At 39.6% G+C, this 18595-nt stretch overlaps 1 protein-coding gene across 3 annotated transcripts in view; it reads right to left on the bottom strand.

Annotated features, from left to right (window-relative positions):
• Nucleotides 1-1899: 1899 nt before the first annotated feature.
• TBC1D14 (TBC1 domain family member 14) overlaps nt 1900-18595 on the bottom strand; it is a 76751-nt gene continuing 60055 nt past the window's right edge. For 2 of the 3 annotated variants that reach the window (XM_054202075.1, XM_054202077.1), the window contains exons 13-14: nt 9227-9494; nt 1900-5285 (exon numbers count right to left, since the gene is read on the bottom strand). In XM_054202075.1, the coding sequence (XP_054058050.1) occupies nt 5220-5285; nt 9227-9494 (334 nt within the window). In that variant the 3' untranslated portion in view covers nt 1900-5219. The remainder of the gene's footprint in view (nt 5286-9226; nt 9495-18595) is intronic. The other variant, XM_054202076.1, reaches the window with a different exon arrangement.

Genomic DNA, 18595 nt, shown 5'->3' with positions numbered 1-18595 from the left:
TTTAAAAGACAAAGCATAATTAAAGTGGCTATTACACTACTAAAGGTTTGAATCTTGTTTTTTCTTGTCATAGCAAAATAAGAGATCAGTAATTTCTTACTCTTACTGCAGTCATGCAGTAGTGACTTGGTTATATTCTTCTAAGATCGTTACAGTTTTGCAGAACTATTGCATAAACACAGTGGAACAGCAGAGGCTCTTGTTCTGCAAACAACTGAAGTACTCTGGATCTTCAACAGCTCCAACACTCAATTCACTACGAGACATTACACAACTAATATTCAAAAACTGTTCACAAGATGGTTGACTAGATGATCTGAAAGGTCTCTTCCAACCTAGACAAGTCTATGATTCTATGAAAATACCAGGAGATCTGCCTCTGTCTGGTTTTGCTGGACAGTAAAAGGAGACAAATGTAACTCCCAAACACGTGGAATGAAAAGACAGCACCAATATTTGTACCTTTCACCTTAGGCCTCATTATGAAAAGTGAGCTTTTCTATTGAAAGAGTAGCTAGCGCAGAAGTCGAGTAGCCTCCTGGTGTTCCACAAAACCGTTCCCATAAATAATTAAAGATGATCAGCAGTCATCTCCCTAAGAGAAGTTACTCGTTTTGACTTCTTACACTTCTTGCTACTTATGGCTTAAGACATGTAAACCTTCCTTTAACTTCTTAAACACTATTAAGCCACAAATGCAGACAGATAAAGGGAGGAGAAGCAGGGAAATTAAATCTTAGATGAGTTTCATTGCTGCATCTTTGATATCTGGAAAAGGCAAGAATTTAGGGTGCAAGTGAGGCTGATAGTATACTCCCTGAACTGAGATTTTCCACTGAAACAAATATTACTCTGCTATTTATTTAAACTTCACACACTGTATCCAAAACTCTCTTTCTTAGCACTGAGCCACTGAAACAACCCACTGCTACCTCAGCCTTCCAAAGCACCCTGAGGATGAAGATCAAAGATTCCTCCATTTTCCTCCTACAAATCTCGGAAGACATTCTGTCAGGAAGCAGTAAAAACAAATGTCTTTATTTCCTAATCTCATGTGCTAGCATGCAGGAAAGTATTTCACTTCTCTTCAAACAGATTGAAATCAGTACTGGGAAAACAGGTACGGAAAAGTAAAGCCAGTTTTGTACAATTTTGTGCAACTTCTGTAATATATACAATATAAAGCTCTATCGGTATCAAATTGGTATAGGCTTTCATAAAGCAAACCTGATTTTACGTCCTAATCCAGCAAATCGAACAGTAAGTTTTGCTTATTGTACAAGTACAAGGAAGTGGGATGTGTTTACTGGAGAAACTAGAACCATGGCAGCCAAGTTTTTGACCATGTTCCCCACATAGTCTTGTTGCACTGGTACTGTCTTCTTTCCCCTGCTTTTATCTATCTTTTATGTGGTGGCAACAAGAAGCTTCTCTACTTTAATCTCTGAAATGATGTCCCTGTAGGAATTAAAAGAATACTGCCTTAAATTGAGCACAAAAATGCCTTGTGATTATGAAACTTGCAATAAAACAAGATTCCTTCTTTCAAAACAAAGAAAGGATAAGGTATTCAAGCATTTCCAAGTTCTGCGCATCTCGAAGATATGTTCACATCTATTTTTCGTAATAAATTTATCAGATCTCTGACCTAGTCCAGAGAAAGGCATATGAAATGGACTACACCATAGACACCATAAGTATCAAATCTTCTAAATGTCATATGTAATAGAACAGGTATTTTAACATGAGAATTTGGAAAGCATCACCAAAAAATCCTCCACCTGCAATACTCAGATGTTGCAAAGTCCTGATTTTGAACAGTCAAAAGCTGCTAAAGAAGCCTGTGAAGAAACAGACAGGTAATTGAATTTTTAATTTCTGAATTACACTGACAATAGGTGATTAAGATAACTTTACATGACTTTATTTAACAAAACCATATATTTACAGTTGAAAAAAGTTCCAGTTTGATACACATATCTAAACAAAACAAACTTGATAACTACATAAAACCAATTTAAACATGATGTACAGGGGATGTATCAACAGTTCTCTGTGTCATCCTAGATTCTAAAACATTCAAAAATAAGCTGTTACAAGGTACCTGTTTCTTTCAAATGAAATTTTTTACTAAATGAAATAATGTTAATGATTGATTGCTGATTGAAGTTGCAAAACTTTATTATAAAGTGCAGGTCGCACAGAATTCCAAACCTGGCTGAAGTTTTCTGGTTTCTCTAATCTGCTGCATGTACAGTGGTAGTTGCAGACTTCGGATGTATTGCAGTATTTTTATTTTTCCTTAAACCCATGAAGAAAATAAAGTTTGCTTGATAGGAACACTTGCTCAATGAAAGAAAATCTCACACATCAGGTTACAGATACTCTCAAGCACCTGAACAACAGAACTGTCAAAAATTTTTATGGAATCCCTGAATTTATTACAGAAATATTCCTTAATAACTAATTAAGAGATTTGGTATGCTGCAAGAAATTTGAAAAGCTCAGTGGCAAGTAATTCCATGCCCTTACTACTCATCTCCGTTTTTATCAAAATTCAAGCGTTACTTTCAAATCAAGTTACTGAGAAGTTGAAACAATTGCATCTTTAGGCAGGTGATTTTTTTTTTTTTTTAAGATGTATTTTGTTTGAAAACAAACTGTGCAAAGCTCCTTATTGCATTGCTTTTCTTCATTAAAGAACATACCTTATATACACAAAGAAATCATTTAGAAAATATATACATCTTCTAAGAACAGAAAGATCAAATCACAGAACAAAATAATTACATTTGCAAGTAACAAACAGTGCACAAGTGTTGCAGCAGGCCTTTCCCCCACAACTATGCCCATTTTCACCGTTACATTCAACATCTTATTAAGAAGAGAAAAAGGAGAACAGGCTGTCGATGGCTGCAAAGATACCTAGTGGCTAAAGAATGCATTTTAACCAGACAAACAAGCCACGCTTGTAGACTTGGTTTAAAAGGAAATACAAATCTAGTTGCGATGAAGACTGAAATCACAAAGCCTGTTACAGTACCACCTAAAAATGTATATTGAGGAAAAAGTTGTCTCTGTGTTTAATAAACTGTTTAAAAGCATAGTGCAAATGTTTCAGATGGTAGGCCTCTCATTTCCTTCATGGAAAGGCATTATTTGTTGTAATAATAGAAAAAGTAATATTACAAAACACTTACTGACCTTCCAGCTTTCTATTGCACTTCAAAGCAACGTAGCATACAAGTACCGGTCACTCAAGGACCAAAGCTATACAAACTCCAGAAGAATTAATACGTGCTTCATACCAACATCTTGATGTCTGTTTTCAGTAAGTGATGACCTAGATGAAGTCTTACGGAGAAATTAAGACGGCCAACAGAAAAAACCACATCCATTATGCCAGGTACACAAAGTGGACAGGAAAAGAGGCCCGTGAGGTATCAGACTTGCAAGCTGCATTTGCATTACACAACTTCTGCAGCAACTATGCGTCCTCACTTACCAGGGAATCTCACTCACTCTTTTTAATATTACAATCAAATCATCCCTCACAGAAACAATGTTTGTACTAAAGGACAACTTTTTGATTGTGTCCTACAGTCTTTTACATTGTATGTTGAGCTGAGCAGTGTGCAACTATTATTCTCATTTTTTTATTCAGACAATGCCAAAACAATCAGCATAAAACAGACTGAAGAGCACTGGGAAACCACTGACCACATAGCTAGAGGATTTAGTAATGCCGATTTACAGTTAACACAAATATTGCTTCAGTTTCCCTTTTCAATGATCGTCGTTATTTATAAAATAGATTTTACACTATACACTACACAATAAACATTCTTGTAAATCAGAGGCACTCATGATTTACAGTTCAACATTCATCTGAATGCAGAGGGGATCTAAGCTGTATAACAGTATTATGCAACCACAGTTTGCCATCTCTGTAACTTGCTCCCATGCATTAGAGGCTGGATAAAACACTAGGAAATGACAGCTTGTACTTGTACTTGTACCTGATAGTATTTGGCTGGCACATTCCCCAGTAAACTTCTTTCACTCGTCACTACATTTAGATCAGCTCCACATAACGCTTTCCCACCGTGGCAGCAGCAGCTTCAGGAGATCCCCCCAGAACCTTTTCTTTTCAGCAGCAATGTTGGCTTACATTAAGTTCTCCCCTACACCCTTCCTCCTCAGTTTTGCCAGTGAGCAGAGCTAGGTTTAAAGAAACTATAAAAATTGCTTTTAACCATTTCTCAATTCATCTGCTCAGCCCACAGTTTTATCAGCATGACTGGAGGGGCGGCACAGGAATTAGTAGCTGGTAGGCAAGAACACCCTGAGACGGCACTGCCCCAGAAGGAGGAGATGTGGAAACATATGTTTAGTAGTATGTAACCCTGTGTTTAAACCGAGGAAAGGGTGTACAATTGGGAAACGATGCCAGCTTAATATTAGAAACCCTCCGGTCAATTCGGAATCTAGTCTGATTAATGGAACTTCTTCCATATGCATCCAGATTGGAAACACAGATTTCCAAGGCATCTTGAAGAATAATTGGTTTTGCACTGCTAGCGTGACTTCTCTTCCAAGTTTACTTTCTACCTAACTTTTTCTTATTAAAGAATGGAATGTAGTTCTATGTCTACATGACTTCTTTGGTAAATGGGACCCACAGCCTAGAAAACAAGAAGCATTTCTAAAGAAATGGTCCTTACATCATTTAACTATGAATTCCAGCACCAGTTATTTAAAATCCACATCCACTTACTGTTATGGGTATGGGAAATATATCCTGCCTAAGAATGAAACTGGGGAACAGCTTTCAAAGCAACTGACATTGCTGAAAGCCCAGTCTTAAAACATCAAAGTAAAAAAGAAACTTAAAAAAACCCCTTAATATTGTTCGGTTTCACTGCCCTCATCAGAAGTACAGAATGTGTAACGCTGTCCACAGCAAATGCTCATTCCACTAAAAGTTTAAGGCTAAGCCTAGGTTTCACTTAGAAGGGTTTTATCCCTCAATGTTCTTCCTTTTTTTTTTTTTTTTCTGCTCTCAAGAACTTTTTTTTCCCCCCCTCTCTCCCCTTTAAGGCTATCCTACTACTAAACAAAACTCTGAAATAACACTTTGATTTGCAGGCTCATACACGTCAAACAGTACTCAGTACTTTTGCCACTTCTCCTGTGAGTCACTGGAGGCAATCATAGTTTTAACGTTTGAGTGAAGGACTTCCTTTTTCCATTTCCCGGTTATCTTTCTGCAGAGCAGCCAGTATCTAGATGTTTCAAGAAATGACAGAGAAAAAAGTATTAGATTTAAAAAATGACTCAATAAATCCCCGTCTGAAGAGTTTCCAATTTAATTATCTCTGAGCAATACTATTTTAACTACTAAATGTAATCAAATTTAGAGAACCTCTCTACTGATGGAGACCCCTCCCATAAGTTCTCGTGACATGGTAGACACAAATGGATTTAGCAAAGGTTTAAATTCAATCTCCCCCAAATACACACTTTTGAAGCCCGAGAGCTGAGATTCTTACCCAGACTACACGAGTCTAGCACTATTAAAGGATGCTGTCTGAGGGGAAGTTGTAATTCTCAAGATAAATGGACTGTCTAAAAACACAGCAAGTGAGCAGCCTCAGCAGTCTGATATTACCAAAGAGTTCAGGACAGAATTACCATAGCACTGACTGGTTCTTGTCTAGAGCACGTCACTGTCTCCAGATATGCTTACGTCTTTTTCCGAAGCAAAAAGTCCACATTTGCATCCACACTGAAAATTTGTATTTCCTATTATCCAACACAAAATTTTGTTTTGTTAGCCCTCATGTAGAGGGCACAATGATAACCAGTTTCCCAGGCTGCTTACACACCCCCTGCCCTATGGTTAGTCTCTGCTGAAGTCCAGCAGCATCCCCAAGAATCACCCTGGAACTGAATGTAGAGGGACATTTCATCTCAGAGAACCGCAGTTACGAGTAAGCATCGCCTTCTCTCTCTCTGACCGACTTCAAGCAAACCTCTGCACCACCAGAATTAACAGGAGGTGGGCCTAAATCACTCATAGGGCAGTCACACAACACTGCCTATGCTTCAATGCAAAAGCATCCATAGCTGTTGCAACAGAAGAGTTCAACATCGATCTGAACAGAGCCACAGCTGGCTGGCTGTTCAGCAATTTCTAGAATTGAAGAGAGATTTCAGTGAGGTCCTCTTCACAGAGATAGGCGGTGTAAACAGCTACTCAATCAAGTGAGCTTATGAGAGTTTCAAGTGCCACAGTAACAACGTCCCTAGTGGAAAAAAGCTACTCTTTTTAAGGAACCAGAGAATGGCACCCAAATACCGATCCAGAAAAGCACAGACATGAAGCCAACTAACACAGCTCAGATTCTTTAGTTATTTAGAAAACTTTATGCAGCTAAGATTTGAAACATCCAGATTACAGGAATACTAAACCAACAGTCTACTCTCTTCTACCATTTCTATTTCTTTACTGTCAACAAAGCAGTGGATGTAACAACAGCCACTCACGTTTCGGGCTAAGGCTGTATTGGCACAAGGCCCTGGAGTTCTTGTAGATAATTCCAGAAGAAAGAACAGAGCTCGCAGGTTTCCTGTTGATAACCAGAGTCCTTGTTATCAGAAATGCCATGTGTGTGATTTAGCAGGACTCTTTTCAGTCTTTAGTTTCCTGATCACATTGTCATTGACCAAAGGAAAATGGAGCAAGATGGAAAACATACACCAGTCCGTTTGACGAGGGAACCAGGACTGTGGGATCTGGATTCATAAGCAGCCCGTAACATTTCAGATGAGGTCCTACATGTATCACCACGCCAGAATGTGATCCACAGGATACCAGGACTATAATTACTATGGCACAGCAAGATGAAAGGTTCAGTAAGCAGGTGTGTTTTTGAGTGCCAAAGACACCTACTGCTGAGAAGCGCAGCTGAATTTGTCCAAATATATTCTTACAAAGAAGTAGTACCTCAAGCTCTGCTGCTTGCTTATGCAGTACGGTTACTGTAACCAAATGAGATTATGCTAGCGATGGGAACACAAAGCCCAATCTTCTAAGCTCAAAAGCACTCTGCATCCTCTGGGAACTAGTGCCCCTGGTCAGTCAGTCCACCTAGAGTTTATCTTAAAGGTAGCACACCCATCACAATAGACATTCATTTTGCTACTTTGAAAAGTTATTTCCCTACAGAAAACATATAGATACCACAGCAAAGCATCTGACTCCTAAAACAATACTCAGAAATAACTATCCAGCTAGGGAGCATCCCAACTGCAGCCAGACTTCTCAAGCATATTATGTGGGTGCATGCTGCCACAGCTCTAGCACTGCTATGAGACCACCTGTGCAACCAAGTCACACACTTCCAAAAGCCTGTCTTAGAACAGCAAAGTTTGGGTTTCTGAGTCCAAACTCATCCACGTGAACTTTAAAAGCCTGAAGAGAGATAAGAGGTCATCACAGATAGCATCTTAGTAATAGAAAACATAATCCCATACACTCTTTGTCTTCATTAGTGTTTCTAGGTTGGTTCCAACAGTGGTACCTCAGTGACTGAGGAGTGCCAGTAAGCACACGCCGTGAGCAAACTCACAGCCCCTACCCACTTCTGGCTTGGAAAAGATGGCAGGTGAGAGAGTGAAGCGGCTTTCCTGATGGAAACTTACTCAGCAATGGAACTACCTGGTGAAGAAAGCCAGCTGGTGCAGAAGTCAAGATAGGTAAGAGGTCAGCCAATACCAACCCTACAGCATGCTAACTGTTTCGAGTTCAGCACCAGAGCTTAGCAGCATTTTTTCTTCAGCTTGCCACAATAAGCAAAAACTATTGGAAATTCCAGCACAGTCAGAATGAAGATGATGAAGAGACTGGAAGACTGCTTGGGCTAGGTTACTTTGAAGTCTTCCTTCTGTTGTGATAATCACCACTGAACCTTCACAGGTGTCAAAGACTGAAAACCACTGGCTAAGCAAGCCTATTACTTGGGTTACTTGGCAGAATAGGACCACTATCTCCCCTTCTCTGCAAAGGAAGCAGCTATAGGCTGAGAATTGAATTGGTATGTGATCCTCATCCACACAAGACATGTTCAAAGAAAGTGAATCGTCTGAACAAGGACCATGGCAGGCTCCTTGTAGAGACACTGCTGTCTGAAAAATGTTCTTAAGGATACAAAAAAAGATCGATCTGTACTAGCAGTTTATGACAAAGACCAGAAGGTAAACGCAAAATAAGCTGTCAGGAAAGCCGTGCCAGGGAGGAAATGCTGACAGCCTGAGGAGCACAGGTTGTGCTCCCCCTTATACACAAGATAAGGTTCAGAAGGCTACCATCTAATCCTACTGTGAAGGTTAGAAATTCTCATCTCAAATAGCAAGCTGGCAGTCCCCCCTGTCTACAGGCAGACTATTAACTCCAGGAAAGAACCATGAACTCCCATAACCACTATGTTTAACATCACCTTTCAGTTTCACTGCAAAAAAGAATGGATAAACTGGGCAAAGCTCTAATACAGCATGCTTCATGAAGCAGGCTGTATTACTGCTTTGAAAGAAAGAAAAAAAATGTAGTTTACACTTGAAAAGCTACATTTGACTTAACTCTCCAGCATGATGTCTGTTACAATCACTTAATTTCCACATTCCGATGACACACTTTCATCTTTATTTTCCTTAAGCTAGAATTTAGTTGCAATTACAGTGATGAGACTACAATTGTTGAAGTAAAGGCTTTAGTGCTAATTTCCAGTGAAGAAGTCTGACACGTAGTCATGTCTTTACAGCCCCAAATTAGGCAAACTAGATCATCAACAATATTTAGATAATGACTGTATATGTCCTGACAAACTGTCATCTTCTCTCAGAGTGAATTTCTGCTTTTAAATATCAAGTTGTGATGTTGCTAGCAGCCTTTGTAATTAGTAAGTTAAAAAAGTCATCTCATACTTTACTTGGTCAGCTTCAGCCAACAATTTCAATTTTGAATGTTGACTAAGCTCTCCCTTTCCAGAGGTGAAAAAGCTCAAGGAATCCACTCACCTGAATGTATACTAAAAGCATGGAGTGAGCTACACAGTCCTATCCACCTGTAAAATCAAACCCTAGTTCTGCTAAAACATTCTTCCAGGTGTTGCCAAACCACATTTTCATGAGTACAGTACAATCATCTGTTATCAAAGATCAGCACCTTCTTTACCTGAGCCCACTTTTTGTTTCTACTTTGCATCTGAATGGCAGAAATAGATGTGAAGAATTCTTCTGAAGGCAAGTCCTCTGGTAGCTTTGTTAAAAACTGGGCTATATGAATGAAGTCCATTTTGGTCAAAATATCTTCAAAAAGTTTTAATATTCCCAGGGCTGTACGGAATAAGAACTCCTCTCCATCACGGCAGAACACATCCCAGACACGACATGCCAAGTCTAGTGGCAAAGATTTGCTGTACAATGTGAATATCCTGAAAAACAGAGTAAAATTTTCAGTTACTGCACAAGAAAATGTCTTGGATAGTCACAGAAGTACACACACTGATTATTAGTTAAATACTTTTTTTTATTTCAGGAGTACTTCTGTTAGTTGCTGCATAGCAATACATGAAACAACACAGAACCGTACAACAGTTAAGGCATCTTGCTATCAATCTGGGTCTCCAAGTTCAATTTTCTCAGATCACACCAGAAGAAACAATATATGTGGTTTTACGATAGACATGCACTGGCCACAGGTATAACCAAAGGCATACTTAATCATCACTTCAGAGTTGAGGACTGATGCAGTATTAGCTGTGAGAACACAAAAAGCTGAATCTTTAGACATAATGCAAAGGGAATTTGTGCATCAGATGAAGGAAATGTGTAAAATCATCTCTGTGTTCCAGGCAGATCAGTTTAAACTCTAGTGAGTTGGGAGAAACAGGCAAGATGTCCAGAGAGAATGGTGGCTGAGCATGCTTGAACAGATGCGATCCCCAAAGAGTAAAAGTAACAGCAGAAGCAAGAACCTCCTCCCCGTTGATAAAATTGCATTTTCATTAACTGCCAAGAGCACGCTTCGTTCGTCAAAATGCTGACAGCCTTGCAGACGGGAACATGAAGATGCTCCCTACTCCCTCCTCTATCCAACACTTCGCTACAAGGCAGAGCAGTTTTCATTGCCACTAACAATGTCAGAACAGCAAGTGAAGAGAATTTAGTTTCCTGGAATCATGTTATAGTATATAAGGGAAAAGAATAACAGTGATTTTTTTTCCTTCAGGATTTAGAGAGAACACATTTCTCCACAGATGCACTGCATAAAAGATCTCTATAAAACTGCAAACAACTCTTTCTCCGGCAGAGGTCAGCAAAGCCTCAAATTTAAATAAATCTTTTCCACATCTTTTAACACAAAATTTCTTTTCAACTGTGGTGAACTGAACAGTAGTTCTCTTGTGTTTAAGACCCCTCCTTAGGCCCTTCAATTTTTCATTTAGTAAATCTGGGTTTAAATTAAAATAAAAAAATATAATGGAACAGATATACACACACACATATATAGGTGTAGAATATGAATTAACGTATTTTCACAGCAAATTCTAATAAAGGTTTTCTGCAGTATTTGCTTTTTACTATATAAGATTGCTTGAATGATGTTTCATCAAGTATCCAGCTTCTCTGTGAATCAGCACACTTCAGGAAAATGGGAAAACGTATTCATTTTACAAGCAACAAGACGAGACTAAACCTTTTGCACAAATTCAGGTGATAAGTAAATTGCAGGTTTAGGATCCTTCAGATTTTACTTTTTTCTATTTTTACATCTCATTGCAATGGTTTTATAACAAGTGGAAATAATTTAAATTCTGTTCTCCAAAAAGCTAAATTTGAAATATAAAAAAAGTAAATAAGGGGTAGAGTCTGGGATGAAAAAAACCCACTACTGTTCTCATATGCATTTCACATACATACACTGATGTATAAGAATAGCACAATAAAAGCCCCCTTTTTGAGTTACTGGCTGATGATGTGTTGCAGAATTTGTACACTCTTTCAACGTTCTTATACAGTCACATGCCGTATAAAAATGTCTTGCTACAGAATACCTACACAGCAAAATTAAGACTTTTTGTCTATTACACACACACGCACAGGAAACAGCAACAGCTTTTCCATTTAAAAGGAACAGTGTAATAGGAAGCAATTCAGCTGAGTCCTTTCCTGGTCACCAAGCAGCAGGCAAACACTCAGCCAGAAACTAGTCCTGGTTAAACATAAGTAACTGCCTATTTTTTTAATCTCTTTTTATTCACAAAAGCTATTATTCTGTCATGATTCAGACCTAACCTGAATAACCCATGCGTATCAAACCTGCAACTAGGCAGAAAATTAACTGTCAGAAGAAAGAGCGAGAACTATTTATTAGAAAACTACTTTTTGTAGGAAAAGATTTATTTGCATCAAAAAAAGCTGTCACATCAAATAAGGTATTTGACATTGATCTCTTCATTATTTGGAAGGAAGTGTAATTTGCAGGAATCAACTTTCATTAGTACTAGCATGGAATTAAATGTATCAAGCCCCAAGAATGGAGACTGGGTGCCCTAGAACAAGCAATGAAACAATAGTCGAATCATTACTGCTAAGAATGGATACAGAATTTCCTCCCTTCAAACATTTCCTACTGGAAGACATTTTTTATTAGACATCTGAGCTATTGGTCTGGAACCCAGCTGAAATTTATTATAGCAATAAAGCAGCTGCTAGACTAAACCAGTCACAGCAGCGGCTCTCAGCAGCACTAGCACTCTACTCGCCGTGCCACAGGATGATTTTCTGTCTGCAGCTCTCTTCCAACCCACGAGAAGTCCCAGGTGCAGACAACACAGCTAACTAGCACAGAGATGTCCAGAGTAACATAAAAGCAGGGTATTGGCTGCTATCAGTTTGGAAGAGGGGAAAAAACTAAATACCAGATGCTCCTGCTCCTCCCAGTCCTGCTTATGATGAAAGCGCACTTTGAGGGAGATGCATGGAATGCTGGCTGGTTTGCTACTCACAGGGAAAGCATATGACCATAATAACGTTATCAAGAAAGCAAAGCACTGTTACCATGATAAACACAAGCTCTGTGTTTTCTTTCCTTGTTTTTTCTTTTTTTTTTTCCTCTTTATTTTTTAATTAAAAAGTCTTCATAAATATCATTAGCAACAGCACTGAAGACAGGTATGCCATATTTCGGGTTGGCAACTCAAGCACAACAACACTGATGCAAATCTGATCTTCCATATTCTTGCACTACACAGTCTTTTCCCATGTCTGTAACAGCACAAAAATATTTATGCAACTTTGGAGTTCAGCTGTGAAAACTGATGACCTAATTGAGCTTTTAAACTTATTCTTGGATCCTCCCTCCTTCACCCTGGTACTAGTATTTAGTTATTACAGTTTGTATCAATTCCAACTACATCTGCTTTGAGACAAAGATTGCATCTTTCCAAGTGTTCATATGCACTACTTTATTGTATAGTGGCATCTCTGTTCCCACTGGCACCTTCAAAGTTATTGCAACATGCTTTTTGGCAATAGTTTACTTAGTACAACTTTAAAATTATTACAATTTAAAATAGAAGTGGAAGCATTTACTTTGTTCCTTGTAAGGGAAAGAGAAAGTATTATATATTATACAATACTGACCGCAACAGAGCAACTTCTCAGCACTCACCAAATCTGACTGTATTCTAAAATGCATCAATATAATACAAATCCTGTGTGAGTTCCTGAGCAATTTCCAGTCAGTCAGAAGCACCCAAAAAGCCTTGTTCTCTTGCCTAGGAGTACAACAAGGCAACACAGTATTTCACTTGATTCCACCCTAGCCTGCAATGACATAAGGATAAGCACACTCGTAAATTGGGCTGACGACTGATGTTTTGAAGTCAGGAAACAACTCAAGCTCAAAAAATCAGGATGTCACCAGAAACCTTTGGACAGAATTACAGTCCGTTTTTTCTTTGAAAAGGAGGCATACGTTTAAAGCATAATCTTCAGCTTCATTTTTTTTGGGGGGGTGGTGTGGTGAAGAGTTACTGGCATGACATGGACTATGTTTCTTTTAATGTAACAGACAGCAAGCTTATAAACACTTCACTGGAAGTGCCCACTACAAATGTCCACACAAAGTGGCTCGGACCTTTATTGTAACAAGCAAATGGTGTCAATAGAAAGTTATCGTTCAGAGAGCACAATCACAGTCAATGCAATACTGAAGAATCATTGGTCAATCCATCAGTACAAACAAAGCCCTTGGCTATAATTATTGCCAAAATCATTTTTCTGAGTAGGGATAAAGGGTGTTTGTATAGCAGCGGTGGGCCATAAATAGACAGCATGTGTCCTTTGCAAATCCACGTTCTGCTCTGCTCACAAGGGCCTGTGATACATCAGCTGACAGAGCCAAGAGGCCAAAACCGGGCTATTCAGACACTATTTCCCCCCTATTCTCTGTGAACCTGACCGTACATTGCTCTTTACGCTCCCCTCACAACTGGTTCCCTTTATATTCTTCAAAAAAAGTAAAAACCTGTCTAGCTTTTTAATTCTTACCGTGAGATTTATCAGTTGGAGTTTGGGCTTGAAGCACATGGGTCCTTTTAAAAAGGGACGCCTTACTTCTGGCAGGTATCCACTGATAATCAATGCCATTGTACCTTTCAATTAAATTCTCAAGTCCTCGGCATTTTCCCATTGCAGAAGGCAGTGGTGGAACTAAACTGGCAGGGGATCTCCCCTCCCTAAATCCTCTACCAGCCCCAAGAAAACCCAAAGCAGCACTGCATCACCTGCACAGATGGGCCCATCTATACACACAGCATTCCTTTTTCCTTGGAATGCATCCCTTCCACAAATGATTTAAGCACACCGATTTTACTGCCGTTCCCCGCAGCACTGGTTACAGGAAGCAGCACAAAGGAGACAAGTTGATTCCACTGTAACTGTGGCAGGAGCATGAGGGTTTCCCAGCAACTGGTCTGTGCAGCACTGGCTACTGGAGCCCTCCCAGAGCTGGCACCAACTGAGATTTACTGCACACATGCCTGCACAGTAACCATGCCAGCCACCGGAATAGCAGCAGGCATCCCTTTGGAGCTCAGAACAAACGCACATTTAAATAAAAGTAATGATGTTAGAGCAAGGCTGTTTCATAGAGATTTTTACCCACAACCAAAAGGTCTCTCTATTCAGAGCAACACTGTACCATATTCTTCCCTGACTTTAAATACGCTGAAACCACATTCTTATCTATCCGGAAACAGTTGTTTTTAACGGAGCGATATCTGTACTACAGCAAATTCACTGTCAGCCACGAGCCACAGGCAACCTTATAAACAATATTTTCCAAAGTCTTGAGCTTTAATAGTTACTCACTTGTGAGAACACAGAACCACATGATTTTTCCTTACATCTTTTCTGTATTACTTCCTGAAAGTAATGGAAGGACAGCACATATAAAGTCCAATTCACTGAGTTTCCAGTGGCCATTTAAAGAAAAAAATATCTGAATCTGCTTCCTACAGGATCAAAGTATTTTAAGAGTGTGTGTGTATATATATGCGCACACACACATATATATACATATACTTATATATGCATATCTTTAAATATTATACCTGAATCTTACACAGTTAAATACCAACTCCACTATCTAACAAAATTAAAGACAGAGTGGGACAAGCTGTCTAGCTCAAGACAAGGGTGAAAAAAGTTTAATGCAGGATTGGGCAGGACTGCCTCAACTAGTCAACATTCCTGTGCAAGATCATAGTGTTGTGACTCCCTACAGATGGGGGTGAACACAGTAAATTGTCCTTGGAATTAAAATAAAGAGCTTTAATATGGATGCAGGTAGTCAGCAAGAAATGCTAAGGGTTGTCAGTCCATTCATACAAAGACCTTGAGAAGCACCATCCACAAGCACTCCCGCAGAAGGTTTTTTCAAGGGCTCTTAACAACACCCACAGAAGCAACAAAAGGGGGTGGTATGATGTGCCCCACACTCAGAATGCAACATTTCAGTTCTTTGTCCTAAGTCAGTCTTTTTTCTTTTTTTTTTTTTTTTAACCTATAAATGTGCTCAGAGAGAACAACTGATCGCATAAATGTTTACCCCAGAGAACACAATAAAGACTAGTTTATCAAAGCAAAATTGCTGAGGTGAATGTAAACCTTCCACCTTTCATCAAAACAGTCTTTTTCTAAATCTCCAATTTCTGGTGTTGCTCCTCAGGTTTTCTTCTTCACAATGTAAAGCTCAAAGTTAGACAACAGAGTGGTATTAACATGCCTGCACCGTGAAGACACTTGTTTTTAGTCTCTCCTACATAAAAAATCACCTTATTTATGACAGCATCATATTAAATAGTAATCCACTGAAAATACAATAACCTGGTGATTTTAATGTTGTCTGTTCAGTTACTCTCCAGCATGTTTACAGTCTTCCTATTGTGATATCCCTTTTATTTCAATTGTTTCCTCCACACACAGGCTTTTCACAACATTGTCTGAAGCAATACAATTTCAACATCTTTCCTCTCATCATTGAACATACCAGCCTCTGCCTTCTGCCTTCCCTTCTATCCTATTCCAGTATTTTTTCCAGCATCTTCCTGCTCTGTTCAGCTTAAGATCTAGTTCAGCTTAATATTCTCAGCCTGCAGTCATGAAAACCCTTCCGATGGTATTAACCTATCCATTACACATCCCCTCATTCTTCTACTCATGTGGCATTAGGATTTAGTCCCAGTGTAAAAGCCAAGCCAAACAAAGCCCATGTTACACTAACCTCTGTGCAAGAGGCACATGAAGACGACAGAACTCAAGCAAAGGCAGCAGGAAGCCCGCATGGATGAACAAGAACCTCCTGACAAAACTCAAATATAATAAGGAAGCATACAAAAGGCTGAAGGAGGGGCAGATGACCCCAAAGAAATACAGAGACATTGTCTGAGTATGCAGGAAGGGGGCTAAGAAAGCCAAAGCCCATCTGGAGTTGAATCTGGCAATGGATGTTAAGGACAATGAGAAGGGCTTTCCACAGTACATCAGCAGAAAAAAAACTCAGGAAAACATGAGCCTGTTGTTGAACAGGGCAGGAAACCTGGTGACAAAGTACATGCAGGAGGTTGTGGTACTCACTGCCTTCTTCATCTCAGCCTTTACTGAGACTTACCTTCAGGAAGCCCAAGTCCTCCAGACCAGTGGGAAAGCCTAGTGCAAGGAGGATCAAGTTAGGGAATATTTAAACAGATTTGGCATGTGCAAGTACATGGGACTTGATGAGATACACATGTGAGTGCTGAGGAAATTGGTGTCATTGCGAGACTACTCTCAATTGTCTTTCAAAGGTCCCAGTGATCAGGGGAAGTTCCTGAGGACTAGAAGAAAACAAATGTCACTCCTATCTTCAAGAAGCAGGATAGAGGGAAACACAGCCTGGTCAGTCTAACCACCATCCCTCGGTAAGTGATGGAAAAAAAATTCCTGGAGATAATTTCAAAACATATGATGGGCAGAAAGGTGACTGGGAGAAGTCAGTATGGATTTATGAAAGCAAAATCATGCCTGACGAACCCGGTAGCCTTCTACGATGGGATGACTGCCTTCGTGGATGAAGGGAGAGCAATGGATGTTGTTTATCTTGATGTCAGCAGGGTTTTCTGCACTGTATACCATAAAATCCTTGTTGATGAACTGATGAAGTATGGACCAGATAAATGGACAGTGAGATGGACTGAAAACTGGCTGGAACCGACAAGCTCAGAAGGTTGTCATTAGTGGCATGAAGTACTGCTTCAAGCCAATCCACTGGTAGAGTACTCCAGAGTCTGATACTCATCCAGCACTTTTAAACATCTTCATTAAGGATGACAGGTCAGACTGTACCCTCAGCAAGTTTAAAGGTGATACGAAACTGGGAAGAGTGGTCGATACAACACTCCATAGGGACCCTGAGACACTGGAGAAATGAGCCGACACGAGTCTCATGAAGTGCGAAGGGAAACGTCAAATCCTACACCTGTGGAGGAAATATGCCTGGGCCCCAATACACATGGGAAGCCAAAAGACTGTAAAGTAGCTTTGCAGAAACGGACATGGAGGTCCTGGTGGACAAGTTGAATGTAAGCCAGCAACATGTCTTTGCAGTAAGTAACGTACACAAACTCCTGGGCTGCATTAGGAACAGCACTGCCAGCAAGCCAAGGCAGGTCATGCATCTACTCAGCACTAGTGAGCCAGTTCTGGGCTTCCCAGTACAAGAGAGACATGGCTATACTGGAGCGAGTCCAGCTTGCCATGAACATGATTAAAGACTTGGATCATCTGATACGCAGGGAGAGGCTGAGAAAGCTGGGACTATTTAGCCGGGAGAAGAGACGTCTTGAATCTAAATGTGTAAAAATACTTGACAGGAGGGCATAAAGACGACAGAGCCAGACTCTTCTCAGTTGTATCCAGTGAAAGAACAAGAGCCAATGGCACAAATTGAAATACAGGAAATTCCATTTAAACATAAGAAAATAAAAAACTTGTTTATTGTGAGGGTGGCTGAACACTGGAATGGCTTACCTGGAGAGGTTGTAGAGTCTCCATCCTTGGAGATAATGAAAACACGATTGGAAAAGCTCCTGAGCAACCTGTTCTAGCTGACCCTTCTTTGAGCGGTGGGTTTAGACGAGATGACTTCTATGATTCTATAAAAACTTTTGTATTCAAACTTCTGGCTGTTGGATTGGACTGAATTACTTTAAATGGATTTCTGTCTAATGGATCAGCAACAAGTTCAGTTCTAGCAACTAGGTCTTAAAGATTACCAGGGTATTGAGAGGTTAGTTCAGGTAGAATTGCATTAACAGTACAAATGTTTTCCAAAAGAGTAACTTCTGAATCTCAGAAAAAAATACTATTACTACTGGGAATTCCATCTTTTACTGAAGGTGTTTAGTCAGATACTTGAGGTGATGTTGCCAACAATTTAAGTGCAAATCAATTTTTCACAAAAAAGATTTCATATCATTCTGAAATTGACAACAAAGTCTTGCTGAGAAGAGATATTTCAGCTGCCCCAAACCCAAGCATGATGGGCACAAATGCAAATGCTCAATTTGGAGTGCCTTATACCACACTGAAATTTGGCAGGAGTGCAAATAAGATCCTTGTCTTTTTTCCTCTCTAATGAAAAAGGTTCAATTACACTAGAACTAAAGTCAGTTTCATCAAATAAAAAGATTGTAATTGCCTTTCTGCTAAGTGGAATAGCTGCAGTAATTAAAAACATGCTAATGCCCTTTAGCTATTCAGTTGGATGGTGTCAAGACCAGTTCTTAAACAACCTGTACTGGGATCCTCTAAATAGGGTCTGGGACCACCTAACATATGAGAGAGATACTGCACAAGAGTCATAGTTCATCCTGCTAAAAAAGCCTACGTGTTTGCTTTTCTGTAGCTTCTAGCTTTTTGTTGTATGGACAGAAACACTATGTTTTAATGACTCTTCCTTTTCTGAGCAAGAGGACAAACTATAACT

This window comes from Rissa tridactyla, chromosome 5 (assembly GCF_028500815.1).
Source record: "Rissa tridactyla isolate bRisTri1 chromosome 5, bRisTri1.patW.cur.20221130, whole genome shotgun sequence".
NCBI lineage: Eukaryota > Metazoa > Chordata > Aves > Charadriiformes > Laridae > Rissa > Rissa tridactyla.
Note: the sequence above shows the minus strand (reverse complement) of the source record. Positions and strands in the feature narration are given on the sequence as shown.